Raw genomic sequence first — 14,964 nt, forward strand, 5'->3', positions numbered from 1 at the left:
AAGCTGTCCGTGCTCGATGCGGTCCGGGCAGCAGATCCTCATGCGGCTTGGCACTAATTGCCAGGCCACTTTCAAATTGACATCTACAGGTGCCGGCCAAAAATTACAGATATGGGATGGAATTAGCAATGAGCTGCCTGCGGATGCAGCTGCCAGGTCCAAATTATGGACAGGCAGCCTTAAAGGGGTTATCCAGGAATTGATAATGATGACCTATCCTCAGAATAGGTCATCATTATCACATCAGCGGGGGCCTGAGTCCCCGCACCCCCGCCGATCTGCTGTTTTAGTGAGCCGCCAAACTCGCCAGAGCTCGGGTGCATACATCCGGCTCCCTGCAGCTTTCCAAGCACAGCGCCGTATAATGTATAGCGGCAATGCTTGGTATTGCAGCTCAGTCCCATTGACTTGAATGGGGCTAAGCTTCAACTAGGTCATATGACCAAGAGGCCGGAGTTCACACAGAGCAGTCTCTTGTAACAGCTGATCCGCGCGTTCCCAGGTGTCGGACCCCCGCCGATCTGATATGGATGACCTATACAGAGGATGCTTCCTCAATATAAATTCCCAGATAACCCCTTTAAAGGCTATGGACAGTTGATCAACTTTCCTTTATTGTAAATTGATCTTGGCTTGGCATTTAGGATATCACAGGAGTCAGAAAGCCAGACTGATGGAGTCCACAGTGAATAGAATTCTGCAGCTTGATATGTATTGGAATATATGCAGACTGCAAAATGAAAGCTGTGCGGAATCGTTAACGAAAATAAATGCAAAAATTAAAGGACTATTTCCCATCTGAAACTTTAATGGCATGTCGCTAGGACCCGCATGTATCTGACATTAATGGCCTATCCTAGCAGTATGCCATCAGTATCCCAGATGGGCCAACCCCTTTACTTTTTTTTGCCAAAAATACAAGCAGTAAATAAAAAAATTCCCCAAAGGTGTCCATTGCCTTTAAACATGGTGGGGTAGGGTGATTGTTTGGGCTTTTGAAAGGCCATCATTTCACCAGCACCTTTAGCTCAGCACTCACTATAACACATCAGTTTTTTCTTCGACTGTCCTTTTAAACAGTGAGATGTTTTCACCTAAAAATATCTGGTACGTAGGATTGGCATAGGGTTATTCATTAGTGGTGCGTCAGTCAGTGGAATGTTTCCAACAGTCTCATGCTGTGAGATAAATGATGTCTTTTCTTCAGATACTATTGCTTTATTCTAGAAAAATTGAATCATGGAGGAGAGGTTATCAGCACTCCGTAGAGCCTGCCACTTGTAAGCTCTCTGTGCGGTTAGCAAACAGCGTGAAGGTGCCATGTGCAAAGCTTTATCTTCATTGCTCCTTCGTTGTGCTGAAATTTATCTGCACAGGTCACCAGCTGCAAACCAAATCCGAGCTCCTTAATTAAACATGACATTTGCACCATTCAGGATGGTGTCTAAGTCGTTAATGTTTCTAATTAAATAGCAATCATCTGTTTGGAACCCCAGCCTGCCCTGATTCTTGTATAATGCACATTTTCTTATTGAACAAGATGGAATATGCATTTTCTACATCAACTCTTCCATGGGACCTTGTAACCCAACACCTTTTATATGAGGACCAAATGCCTAACCAAATGATCTGTTAAGCCTTGCTGCTTATAATGGCAACAACAAGGTCAGTTGTCCAGTAGCTGTAGAGTAGAGGTAGGGGTTTCCTAGGTGGGTAAGATTTTTTTTCAAGGTTTCCACCCATGACAAAATGTTGCGAGTTATTGGGAAATAGTTCTTCCATTGTGAAGTAAATGAACTACAAGTGGTCCCTCAAGTTACAATATTAATTGGTTCCGGTAAGACCATTGTATGTTGAAACCATTATAACTTGAGTCCATAGCTCTATGGAAAACAAGTAATTGGTTCCAAAGCCCAAAAATGTCACCACAGAATAAGAAAAAGTGAAGTTTTAAGAAAAATAGGCAGATAACCAAGACATATAAAGCAAGTCCTTAATAAAACAATAGATACTGGAAGCTTTCTATGGTGACAGCAGGAGCTTCTTCAAGGTCTTGCATAGTACATAGATGTACCACAAAAATAAAATGGAGTTGTCGCCCAACTGGTGTCCAAAAGAGCAGCTCATCCTGGCACAGACAGGGGCAGTACAGAACATTTAGTATGGCAGAGGAGCTACTAGACAACCATTAACCCCTTAAGGCCCTATTTCACCTTACGGACTTGGCCATTTTTTGCAAATCTGACCAGTGTCACTTTAAGTGCTGATAACTTTAAAACGCTTTTACTTATCCAGGCCATTCTGAGATTGTTTTTTCATCACATTTTTTTTGCAAATCTGACCAGTGTCACTTTAAGTGCTGATAACTTTAAAACGCTTTTACTTATCCAGGCCATTCTGAGATTGTTTTTTCGTCACATATTGTACTTCATGACACTGGTAAAATGAAGTAAAAAAAAAATCATTTTTATTTATTAAAAAAATACCAAATTTACCAAAAATTTGTAAAAAATTGAACATTTCCAAGTTTCAATTTCTCTACTTCTATAATACATAGTAATACCTCCAAAAAAAGTTATTACTTTACATTCCCCATATGTCTACTTCATGTTTGGATCATTTTGGGAACGATATTTTATTTTTTGGGGATGTTACAAGGCTTAGAAGTTTAGAAGCAAATCTTGAAATTTTTCAGAAATTTTCAAAAACTCAATTTTTAGGGACCAGTTCAGGTCTGAAGTCACTTTGCGAGGCTTACATAATAGAAACTGAAGGGTTAAACAGAATTAGCTGTGTGATCTGTATGAAGGACAAGAGGTTGGGTGACATCATATTGAAGGGTGACTATGTATACAATTACCTTCTGTCTTTATAAGGGAAGTTTCTCGTCAGCATTTATTATAATGAGAGATGCCTTTCTTTCTCTATAAGGTACTGCTGTTATTGTAATAAGAACTCAAGCTATTCTTGTATGTATGCCTGACTGTATATAAGGCCCTGTACGACAACAATAAATAGAACTGTTTCTGACATAATTCTGCATCTGTCATTGACACGTTCTCCAGACGTCTGTCTTCGGGGACACAGAAAGAAATCACGGTGCATAGAGAGACGGATAACATTCTTTCAGAAACCACCCAAAAATAACCCCATTCTATAAACTACACCCCTCAAGGTATTCAAAACTGATTTTACAAACTTTGTTAACCCTTTAGGTGTTCCACAAGAATTAATGGAAAATAGAGATACAATTTCAAAATTTCACTTTTTTGGCAGATTTTCCATTTTAATAATTTTTTTCCAGTTAGAAAGCAAGGGTTAACAGCCAAACAAAACTCAATATTTATGGTCCTGATTCTGTAGTTTACAGAAACACCCCATATGTGGTCGTAAACTACTGTACGGGCACACAGCAGGGCGCAGAAGGAAAGGAATGCCATACTGTTTTTGGAAGGCAGATTTTGCTGGACTGTTTTTTTTTTACACCATGTCCCATTTGAAGCCCCCCTGATGCACCCCATGAGTAGAAATTCCATAAAAGTGACCCCATCTAAGAAACTACACCCCTCAAGGTATTCAAAACTGATTTTACAAATGTCGTTAACCTTTAGGTGTTCCACAAGAATTAATGGAAAATAGAGATACAATTTCAAAATTTTCACTTTTTTGGCAGATTTTCCATTTTAATAATTTTTTTCCAGTTACAAAGCAACCAAACCAAACTCAATATTTATGGCCCTGATTCTGTAGTTTACATAAACACCCTATATGTGGTTGTAAACTACTGTACGGGCACACGGCAGGGGGCAGAAGGAAAGGAATGCCATATGGTTTTTGGAAGGCAGATTTTGCTGGACTGTTTTTTTTTTACACCATGTCCCATTTGAAGCCCCCCTGATGCAACCCTAGAGTAGAAACTCCATAAAAGTGACCCCATCTAAGAAACTACACCCCTCAAGGTATTCAAAACAGATTTTACAAACGTCGTTAACCCTTTAGGTGTTCCACAAGAGTTATTGGCAAATGGAGATGAAATTTCAGAATTTCAATTTTTTGGCAAATTTTCCATTTTAATCAATTTTTCCCAGTAACGAAGCAAGGGTTAACAGCCAAACAAAACTCAATATTTATTGCCTTGATTCTGTAGTTTACAGAAACACCCCATATGTGGTCGTAAACAGCTGTACGGGCACACGGCAGGGCGCAGAAGGAAAGGAATGCTATATGGTTTTTGGAAGGCAGATTTTGCTGGACTGTTTTTTTTTGACGCCATGTCCTATTTGAAGCCCCCCTGATGCAGCCCTAGAGTAGAAACTCTAAAAAAAGTGGCCCCATTTTAGAAACTAGGATAGGGTGGCAGTATTGTTGGTACTAGTTTAGGGTACATATGATTTTAGGTTGCTCTATATTACACTTTTTGTGAGGCAAGATAACAAGAAATAGCTGTTTTGGCACCGTTTTTTATTTTTTGTATTTTACAACATTCATCTGACAGGTTAGATCATGTGATAATTTTATAGACCAGGTTGTCACGGATGAGGCGATACCTAATATGTATACTTTTTTATTTATGTAAGTTTTTACACAATGATTTCTTTTTTGAAGCAAAAAAAATCATGTTTTAGTGTTTCCATAGTCTGAGAGCCATAATGTTTTCAGTTTTTGGACGATTACCTTGGGTAGGGTATGATTTTTGCGGGATGAGATGACGATTTTATTGGCACTATTTTGGGGTGCGTGTGACTTTTTGATCGCTTGCTATTACACTTTTTGTGATGTAATGTGACAAAAAATTGTTTATTTAGCACAGTTTTTATTTTACATTTTTTATGGTGTTCATCTGAGGGGTTAGATCATGTGATATTTTTATAGAGCCTATCGATACTAACGCAGCGATACCTAATATGTATACATTTTTTTTTATTAATGTAAGTTTTGCACAATAATATCATTTTTGAAACAAAAAAAAAATCATGTTTTAGTGTCTCCATATTCTGAGAGTCATAGTTTTTTTCCGTTTTTGGGCGATTATCTTAGGTAGGGTCTCATTTTTTGCGGGATGAGATAACTGTTTGATTGGCACTATTTTGGGGTGCATATGACTTTTTGATCGCTTGCTATTACACTTTTTGTGATGTAAGGTGACAAAAAATTGTTTATTTAGCATTTTTTTTTTTTTTTTTACGGTGTTCATCTGAGGGGTTAGGTCGATACAGACGCGGCGATACCTAATATGTATACTTTCCCCCCTATTTCTTACCAAGTTTTTTATCACTTTATTTTTTGTCCCACTTTGGGACTTTTGGGGGTCTAATCCTTTACAATGCATTTCAATACTTCTGTATCGGAATGCATTGGCTGTATGAGTAATACTGTGTGTATTACTCATACAGCTTCCTGCCTGTGAGATCCAGGGGGCTGGATCTCACAGGCTCTTGACCGGAAGGCAGCACAATGCCTTCCTTAGACATCGCACTGCCTTCCATGCCATCGGGTCCCCCCCACAGCCCCATGGGGACCAGATGGCACCACCGCCACCGCACCAGGTAAAAGCTGCAAACCACAGGTCTGAATTGAATTGACCTGCGGTTTGCAGCGATCGATGACACGAGGGGTCACGGGACCCCCCCGCGCATTTAGCCGTGGTGCCTGCTCAATGATTTGGGCAGGCACCGCGTTCCGATCACCGCCCACCGGGCGGCGGTGATCGGAACTATAGATGACGTACCGGTACGTCATGGGTCCTTAAGGACTAGGGAACCATGCCGTATCGGTACATCATGGGTCCCTAAGGGGTTAAAAGATGTCTTACTAGTCAAATTGCCATGTCGTTTGGTTGAATCTAAGTCTGAGACATTGTATGTTGAGTCTAGTTTCAACTCACAATGGCCCAGAGAAGAGCATTGTATGTTAAAAATATTGTATCCTGAGGCCATTGTATCTTGAGGGATCACTGTATTTACATGAGTATGCTAGAAAAAAATGGTACCGATTTTTGTTTTCTGATGCACCTTCTAACAGCCCTAACATTGGTTGCATGGAGGTCAAACTATTTCAAATTTCTAACCAAATACCAACCAAAAACAAGGGGTTATTCCAGGATTTCACTATTAATGGCCTATCTCCAGGATAGGTTATCCGCATCTGATCGGCAGGGTCCGACACCCCGTACCCCTACCAATCAGCTGTTCTGCAGTAGCCCTGGCCCCGAAACTACCTAGCTCTGTCTACTGTGTAGTGCAGTGTTTCTCAGCTCCAGTCCTCAAGGCTCATAATTTGAGAATATGCCACAGAATGAATGCCTTATAAGTCACGATACATTGACAATACCGTTATCACCCGCGTAATACAATGTAAATCCTGAAAACATGACATGCTGAGGGGTCATGAGGACTGGAGTTGAGAAACACCGGTGTAGTGCATGGAGACGATTACTGAAGTGAGTGGAAGCAGCCCCACATTGCCCGCCTCCGGCCCCTGCTTAGTGGATGGAGCGGTGTATTTCTGACGCTGAAGCTACTCTGAAACAACTCATTGGTGGGGTTGTGGAGTATTAGACCCCCGTGGAACAATCCTGAGAATAGGCCATCAATAGTAAAATTCTTTAAGTTGTATAGACCAATGTAGTATGATGATGTGGGGTATTTCACTTATGGTGGATATAAAGTTTGTTTCTTTTAATACCCAGACGCTCTTTTTTTGTGCAGAAGGCACTTCATTGTTATCGTCAAGTCATAGTTTCATGCTTACATTGTCCCCCTAATAGTTCTACTTAAATTTCAGTCCATTTTTTGTACTCTAAATAATAAGACTGCATGGGACTGGGCTTCAAAGGGATAACCAGTGTGTCTGGGACTGACAGTCTTTGATGTCTTGAAATCCACAGAAATTGCTAGCGTGTCGTGTAGTTTACCGTTTTTATAGTCCTCCCAGTTAAGGTTATTGAATATTTTTAAAGCTATAAAAAAAGTTTTTTTTCTTGCTTTACCAAAGCATTTTAATTGGCAATTATCTGCTGTGCTGTGTTTTTTATCCATCGGTTCCCGGTTCCCTGCAATTTGAAGTAACCGAATACACCATGGTTTGTGACTGTAGTGATAAACAAGCACTTATGGGGAATAATGAAGCAAATGATTACATGACTATGAATTTAACCGTAGAAAATACCTACACAAAAGCCCCTGTGTTGTTACCTGTTAAAAGATAATTGGGACAAGCATTAATGGCAGCCGATGTGGTATTCATGGAGAATGCCACTCAGTTTTCCACATACCACGAATGACATACAAATTTATAACCTTCACCTTTCTATATCTGTATTATTAAATAACTTTTATTACTATCATTGAGTTGCTGCCTAATTGACTGCATCAGCTTTACATATTGTGGGGGCCCCAAATGTTGCCCTCGACACCATTGTAAGGCCAGACATCACACTTACACAATACAACTTTGTGGTTGCAGTTACCACCATTTTATGTAGATAAAACGCATTTTGGACTCTACAGAAGAGATCTTGTAAGATCTATATTTGAAGGCCACACAGACACCTATGTATTACAAAGATTTAAACATACATACAACAACATTTTGGGATACGAGAACATGCCATATTTTTCACAAATTAGGAAAAAGAGCTCTTCTGTCTCTATGGTTGGGCAGGTCACTCATCATAGAGGACTAATCTTGCCTGATTATTACCCGTAGAAAGCATCTGCACCATAAAAGTGTGCCATTCATTGATCGCAACACACTTGGCCATCACTGGACTATGAAGTAAGATTTTAAATGGAAGAAAACTGTGTTCGCTACTGTAGTAAACTGACGAGCTTCCCAAGGTCATTGGCAAAGACAGTGACTGCCCCCCACAGTGTTAGGCTGGGGCTCTATGGGCTCACCTTAGGAAAGGATTCTGAGGGGCTACCATACAGAAATGTGCAGGCCCACTTTTAATAGAATTGTTATCATTACTGTTAACATTACATACAAAGGACATATCATTAGTAATGAGAGATTTGACATTTGCAAAGTGGCAAGTGGTTGGCTCCAAGTGGAATTGTCTTCTGCAGACTTTGGGGATTAATATGTCAGAGCCCGGCCTACTGGAAGCTCCTCTGGTGGCCCAGTCCAACTCTGACCTCACATCAAACACGTACACATTTTTACAGTCCTACCATTTTATTTACATTAGATAAATGTTGGAAACTCTCAAGTTCTACAAGTATTCTTATTAAAATCCATTATTAACATAAAGATGGTATGTGGCCGAGTTTTCATACCACCCCCTGTAACATTGAGTCTTTCATTATTTTTATTTATTTCCTGCAGGCTCGAGAACAAATTCTTGTGAAGGTAATGAGGAACTACTGTTGGAAGAAGATGAAAAATCTCAATATATGCCACGAAGTAGTGACGCATTCAGAGTGACACAGCAAAGAGCTTCTACCTTGAACTCACAGAAAGTGGAATCAAAACAAGGCCTCAATGATGTACAGATTCAAGCTAGCTTGGATGCATTTTATGAACAAAGCTCTTGGAGAGGGAAATATGATACTTTTTCTGACCAACTTTCTGAGAAAATATCAGACTTAAGCAGGAAGCAGCATTTATATGCTTTACGGAGTTTTCAGTTGGGTAAGATTGTGTTAAATCAGGAAGGTGAGAAAGTATTACAGAACCGTTCCAGCGAAAACGTCTTCTCTCGAGAAAACACAAAGAATGGGGAACCTGTCCCTGGACTTTCTAAAGATGTGGTCAGGTTCATATTGGACAAGACCTCCCCCTCCCAAAACTGACTTTTAAATAATTTCAGGTGACTTTTCAGAACAAGCCGTCATGATGACTAACACTAGCCGTTACATGACTTGTATTTTTCGTTTATCACCAGTCTTATCCCCTTTGTAGGCTTCATCTTTTATTGTGAGTTGGTCCTGCTCCCCTATCTCGGTCTCTCACTAACACAGAAGCAGCAGTAGCATGGAGGACGTTACACAAATATAGCAGTCTCTGTGTGTCTCTTGCTCTCTAGCAGCTGCTTCCTTCCTTATTTCTTTCCCCAAACTGCCATGGACAGCAGCTGTAACCTGATCCCTCAGCTAATAAACAGTCCTAGTGGTAAATGAGGTATTTTTATGTTATAATGATGTATTAAAGGTTTCTTACCATCACTTGTACTATTGATTAAAGCGGGAAAAAAAAGTAAGCAGTTACTCTTTAATCTTTTTTGGTTGTCTATCATACTTTTACAATTATCTTTCAAACAGCAGAGCTGTGAAGAACTGTAGGTATTTATAGTCCAAACTCCAAAGGAATTATCATTTAAATGTATTCCACCCCCTGTTCTGTGTTTTATAAACTTTTATCACTTGTGGTTATTTTGGGAAAAATGGAAATTGATCCCAGAAAGGTGAAAAGCATAAGACTCCAAAAGCTTACATTTTTACTTTCTTATTATTTATTTATTCTTGTTCAGTGCTGCATACCTCTTTGAAGCAAAAGTGGATATAGCGGTGGAATTGCAGTGAATAAACAGCTCTTTTCAATTTCCAATTAGAGAGCTGAAAAAAACATTGCCACCACCATGACAGCAGAACCAGAAAAGCCCTGCTGCAAAGTAGTCGCACACTGACACATAAATGCTAGAAGATGATGGTAAAGGGAACGCTTAAAGTATTTAAAGGGGTTATCTCATGAAGACAACCCCTGTCTATATGCCTATTTGGGCATACGGATATTATAGAGGGGCACCCCTGACTTGAGAGTCCTCTCTATGAACCAGAATGTAGAGCTGCCTTATACAAGCAGTTCCCATTGGGTTCTTTGGCGTTCTAAGTATCCCTTTGTTCCTTCTTTTTTTCTCTATAGGGCTTCAAAAACACCAGGAAAAACGTCTGTACAAAACTTCACAAAATAAAAAGAAAACACGTACCAAACACGCATGTGATTGCACACCACTATGGCAAAACTTTATTAATTTGCAAGTTTTGACGCAATTTTTTTTTGAAGTAGGACTAAATCTCCAGCTAATTGGCCTACAATTCTGTGTTCACCCTTTCTACCCCAGAGTTTTTTTGGGTTTTGGGTTTTCGTTTTGCGCTCCCTGCCTTCCCAGAGCCATAAGTTTTTTTATTTTTCTGTTCACATAGCCTTATGAGGGCTTGTTTTTTTGCGAGACAAGTTGTATTTTCCAACGCCACCATTTAATATTGCATATGATGTAGTGGGAAGCAGGAAAAAAATCCAAATGGGGTGAAATTGCATAAAAAAAACTATTCCACCACAGTTTTGCGGGTTTTTTATTTACAACATTCGATGTGCGATAAAACTGACCAGTTACTTTCATTCTACAGGTCAGTACAAATCCGGCGATACCTTATATGTATAGTTTTTCTTGCGTTTAGAAATCAGTTTTATTTTTTCTTCGCCATATTTTGACCCCTATAACTTTTTTGTAATTATGTGTACGGAGCTGTATGGGGGCTCATTTTTTGCGGGGCGATCTGAACTTTTCATTTATACCATTCTGGGGTGTGTGAGACTTTTTGATCACTGTTTATTTAATTTATTTGTAGGAAATAAAGCAACCAAAAATGGTGAATTGGCCATTTTGCCGTTTTTTTTTTTTTTTTTTTTCAGTTTCGCTGTTTGCTGTATGGGGAATATATTTTTATACTATGGGCGTTTTCACACATGGCAATACCTATGATGTGTATTTTAGTTTTTTCAGTTCTTTTATTGTTATTTTGGGGAAAGGGGGGTGATTTGAATTTTTATGTTTTTTTATTTTTAAAAACTTTATTAATTTTTTTTTTACACTTTTTTTTGTAGTTCCCATAGGGAACTATAACAAGCAATCATTAGATTGCTATTCTCATAGACCCCAATGCATTAGCATTGGAGACTATGAGAAAATTGCTAGTTTCCTATGGAGCCCTATTACAGGCAAGGGCTCCGTAGGAAATACTATGAAGCCACCTCCTGTCATTCACAAAGACAGGGGCTGCTGCACACAAGCTCCGGCTCCTCCGATCGCCGCACGGGGGAGCCAGAGCATCATCAGAAGTGCGCACTTCCAGTTTTTCACGCACTCAGATGCAGTGGTAAGAATTGACTACGGCATCTGAGGAGTCAAATGTCCGCGATCGGCATTACCGCCAGTTGCGGACATTAGCCTATAAGAAACAGCAGGCACCCCGCGTCTATGGCGCCCGCTCTGCTCATTTACCACAGTTGGGTAGCCACAGGTTGGAAACTCCCTAATATCCACTGAACAAATCCTAATGTTTAAGCTGAGCTGCGAAATCTTATTTTAGAAGCAGTCCGGCATAAATCAGCCCTGCAGCTTTCAATTATTAGACGTTTTATTTAGCAGCATGTTAAGTGGCGGTATTTTTAGCTACTAGTGCTGTATATGCTGTATATAGATGGCAATAGTAATGCTGCCAATTATGAGACTCTATGCAGCCGCCTGGATGTACAGCATGCAGAGCTCTCCTTTTTACTCTCCGATACCATGCTATTTGTATTGTGCTCCTATAGAATTTCTACCCATTGTGATTATAGGAAGCTTTTGCTGTCATTTTATCCCCACTGATAACAAAAGACCCAAAACACGTAGTCGTCAGGTTGAAGGAAGAGGAATGGCTCGGTCTGCAGCAGCTGATTGAAGCTCTGTATGACTCAGCTGACTGACAACAGATGGATTAATGATTAATGGACGTGCTCCTGCCATCGAGAAACCGCATTTTGTCAAAGTAATTTTCATTTGTTAGACTGTGTGAATAACACCCCTCCCCCCCAACATCACATCACAGCAAACACCTTATAAAAATAGCATGCCAAACCATGGTACAGCGTGGATCCGATATAAGGAGGGTTAATTTATTGCACTGACCGAGCTGCCAGATTTTCGGTGGTTGTGGCAGGCAGCCCGTGGATTTCATTTGGGTTTGGCATTATATGATTTGGCAAATCTGAGCTTCGGCGAATCCTTTCAGATGATTTATGGACCTTTTGTATAAAATGCAGCTGGCAGAGAGTCTGCTTGGATGCGTATCTTTGCAAATGTAGCAGAGCTTTCAAGTGGCACAGATTTCTCTAATGTAACGAGATCTTCCCGTAGAACGACAGGTAAACACCTGCCGGGATGGAATCCAGTACCTGAGAAATGCACATCTGCTGCTACACCTGTAAGGAGATCCATTCTGGAAACTATAATATGCAGACCTGGCTAAGGCTTACTTCAAACACAATTTATTGTGGCTTTTTTTGTTTCGTCTTGTAAAAAAAAACACATTATGAAATTCATGCATTGTCTTTTTTTTTCCGTTCACACATTTTATTTTACTTTACACATTTTTTTAATCGCTAAAGATAAGTCTATGGGAAGATGCCTGAGAAAAACTCCATAGCTAGAGCATGTTGGGGGAGATTTATCAAACTGGTGTAAAGTAGAACTGGCTGAGTTGCCCATAGCAACCAATCAGTTTCCACCTTTCATTTTTCACAGCTCCTTTGGAAAATGAAAGGTGGAATCTAATTGGTTGCTGCCACTTGCTCCAGGAGTGGACATGAGAAAAGTGCGGCCACGTATATACCTTTCACACCCCACTCAGCCACACTGGCAACTCAACTTCTCTGGCAGGATGAATTCTGGGGGGGGGGGGGGGGCTGAGTTGGTTGATAGAACAAAAGAATCCATCAGACATCAGACGTCATGGAACCAGGAGTTCATAAGGGATTATGAATTGCCGTCCATCACAGGAATAAACCGGTTAGATATCTGCGACCCTGGAACCAAGGTGGACGTGCCCCTGGTCATCATTTGGGGGTCGGGTGCTAGGAAGGGGAGATACCGAGCTCTCCCTGTATGAACCTAATAACAGCGCCATCTTTGGTCTCCACTTGTAGCCAGAACCCAGCCGGATACGTTGCTCCTAGAACCATCTCCCTGTAATCTTCCGGTGAGGAGCTATGATTCATAATGGGTTTTTGGATTCTGAGCTGACTCACCGAACAAAAGGGAAATGGGGTCTTCCCAGGGGAGTGGACGACTACAGGTGAAAAGGCCCATGCAGGCCAGAGGCCAGCGTCTGTACTTTTAGTCCGGCCACCTCTCGGCATGCGCTGCCGTGCTGCCGCCGGAACTCTGCCCTGCCCCCATTAGTCAATGGGGCCGAAGCGGTAGTCCGGGGACACGCGTGCACTAGCGGCAGGACAGATCGACAGGCTGTTCACCTGCCGGACTTCCTTGCCGCTAGTGTGAAACTAGCCTAAGACGTTTACATCTGTAATAACAATCATCTGGTCTCTAGACCACAAGGCATCTTTTTTCATGCACTGCTAATTTAAAACTTCACTTTTATTTTATTCTTATTAAATGAAATGATCCATGCTGATTATAATTTAGAACATAACTGTGAGGCTGTTTAAAATATTCAGTAGAAATAAAGCAGTCAGCCTTAATAGGTTTTTTCATCAAAGGTATGTAAGGTGTTGCTGTTATAGTTCACACTTTGTAGCAGTAAACAGCCAGTGCGCGCTCTGGCTGGCTGCATCTTGTTTCGATGTGACCCTACTAGTACACTACTTTTTCTAGTAGGCTAACTGCTTGCTTGATACTGTTTTAAAAACACAGACGCACACCCTGCCTCCCGACATGTTTTGCTAGCAAACTGGCGTCTTCGGGGGATCGTGTTAGGGGCAGGGACCTTCTTTTATTAAGTTGGTAGGTGATGTCACGATGATTCCTCCTATAGCACTGTATCTTACTGCCATTATCTCACAAAATTGATCAAAAGCTTTCCTTGATTGGCTTACCCTCCTCCCATGTACCGCCTGATAAGCTACACCGCACTGTCATCTCCCCGACTATTCCGCCCATCTCCAAGAGTTTGCGCATGCGCACCAACTTAGAAACCTTTTCTTTATTCCTGTAGCATAGCACATCTGGTGGGTTTCATGACCAGCGTGCCGATCACATCCCTTTCCCAAGGGAGAGGGAAAGGTGGTGACCCCTAACTCACCTTGAGGCTGGCACCTGACTGCCCTGACGCCCCAGACGGGTTTCTCACTCGTACGCCGATGACGTGCCTAAACCTTGGCTTTCCCTAAGATGAGCCCTACGTAGTGAATAGGGTGGTGGGAACACTAGTCCTCACCACTAACACTAAAGGAAAACACCAAGGAGAGGACAGACAATACAGACAAAACATATAATCCCAGGTGGGCGACAACAGCGGACAACAAAAGCCCAACAGGAGGGTAACGCTCTCGAACGACAACCAGGAATCACAGCTACACAGCTCCAGTGGGTCAGTATAGAAGTCCAGGCAGGAAGCTCTATATCTGGCAACCAGAGAAGTGAGAGAGGGGAATATAAGGAGGTTGGGAGTGCTGGACAAGGAACAGCTGGAGAAGAAGCTACGGATCCCTGAGTGAGACAAAAAGGATTGCAAGGCAAACACAGAAAGCTATCATTAAGAAACAGCGCGATCTTTAGACATAGAGCGCGCAGCCACCCGCTGCGACTTCCTGACCCCGGGTATAACAGAGTCAGACGTGGCTCTTGACACCCTCGTGACAGTGGGACTCTGTATATGGCCTCTCCTATAGACCTCCTCTTCTTGATGACTGCCTATGATAAGGGCTGTATTACACCTAGCAATAGGCAGGCAGATTATCGCTAAGCGTTCGTAGAAACGCTTGTTAGCGATTATCTGCCTGTGTAATAGTGCCAAGGATTACCCATTGAACGAGCAATCGCAAATTTTAAGAAAGTTTTAAAAAAAATCATCATTGGCCAGCGGCAGATCGTGCAGTCTGCTGCCGGCAAATAATGATTCAGTATGGGGACGAACGATGGATTACTGATCACTCCTCCCCATACTGTGGAGGAGATCGCTGCATGTAAAGTCAGCAGTCTCCTTGACTGACGAGCAGGCGATTTCCAGGAAGGAACGCTTT

General features: G+C 41.4%; 1 protein-coding gene across 3 annotated transcripts in view; it reads left to right on the forward strand.

Annotated features, from left to right (window-relative positions):
- LOC122934979 (shieldin complex subunit 1-like) overlaps nt 1-9,183 on the forward strand; it is a 176,102-nt gene extending 166,919 nt beyond the window's left edge. For all 3 annotated transcript variants that reach the window (XM_044290674.1, XM_044290672.1, XM_044290673.1), the window contains one exon: nt 8,329-9,183. In XM_044290674.1, the coding sequence (XP_044146609.1) occupies nt 8,329-8,795 (467 nt within the window). In that variant the 3' untranslated portion in view covers nt 8,796-9,183. The remainder of the gene's footprint in view (nt 1-8,328) is intronic.
- Nucleotides 9,184-14,964: the final 5,781 nt, after the last annotated feature.

This window comes from Bufo gargarizans, chromosome 4 (assembly GCF_014858855.1).
Source record: "Bufo gargarizans isolate SCDJY-AF-19 chromosome 4, ASM1485885v1, whole genome shotgun sequence".
In the NCBI taxonomy this organism is placed as follows: Eukaryota; Metazoa; Chordata; class Amphibia; order Anura; family Bufonidae; genus Bufo; species Bufo gargarizans.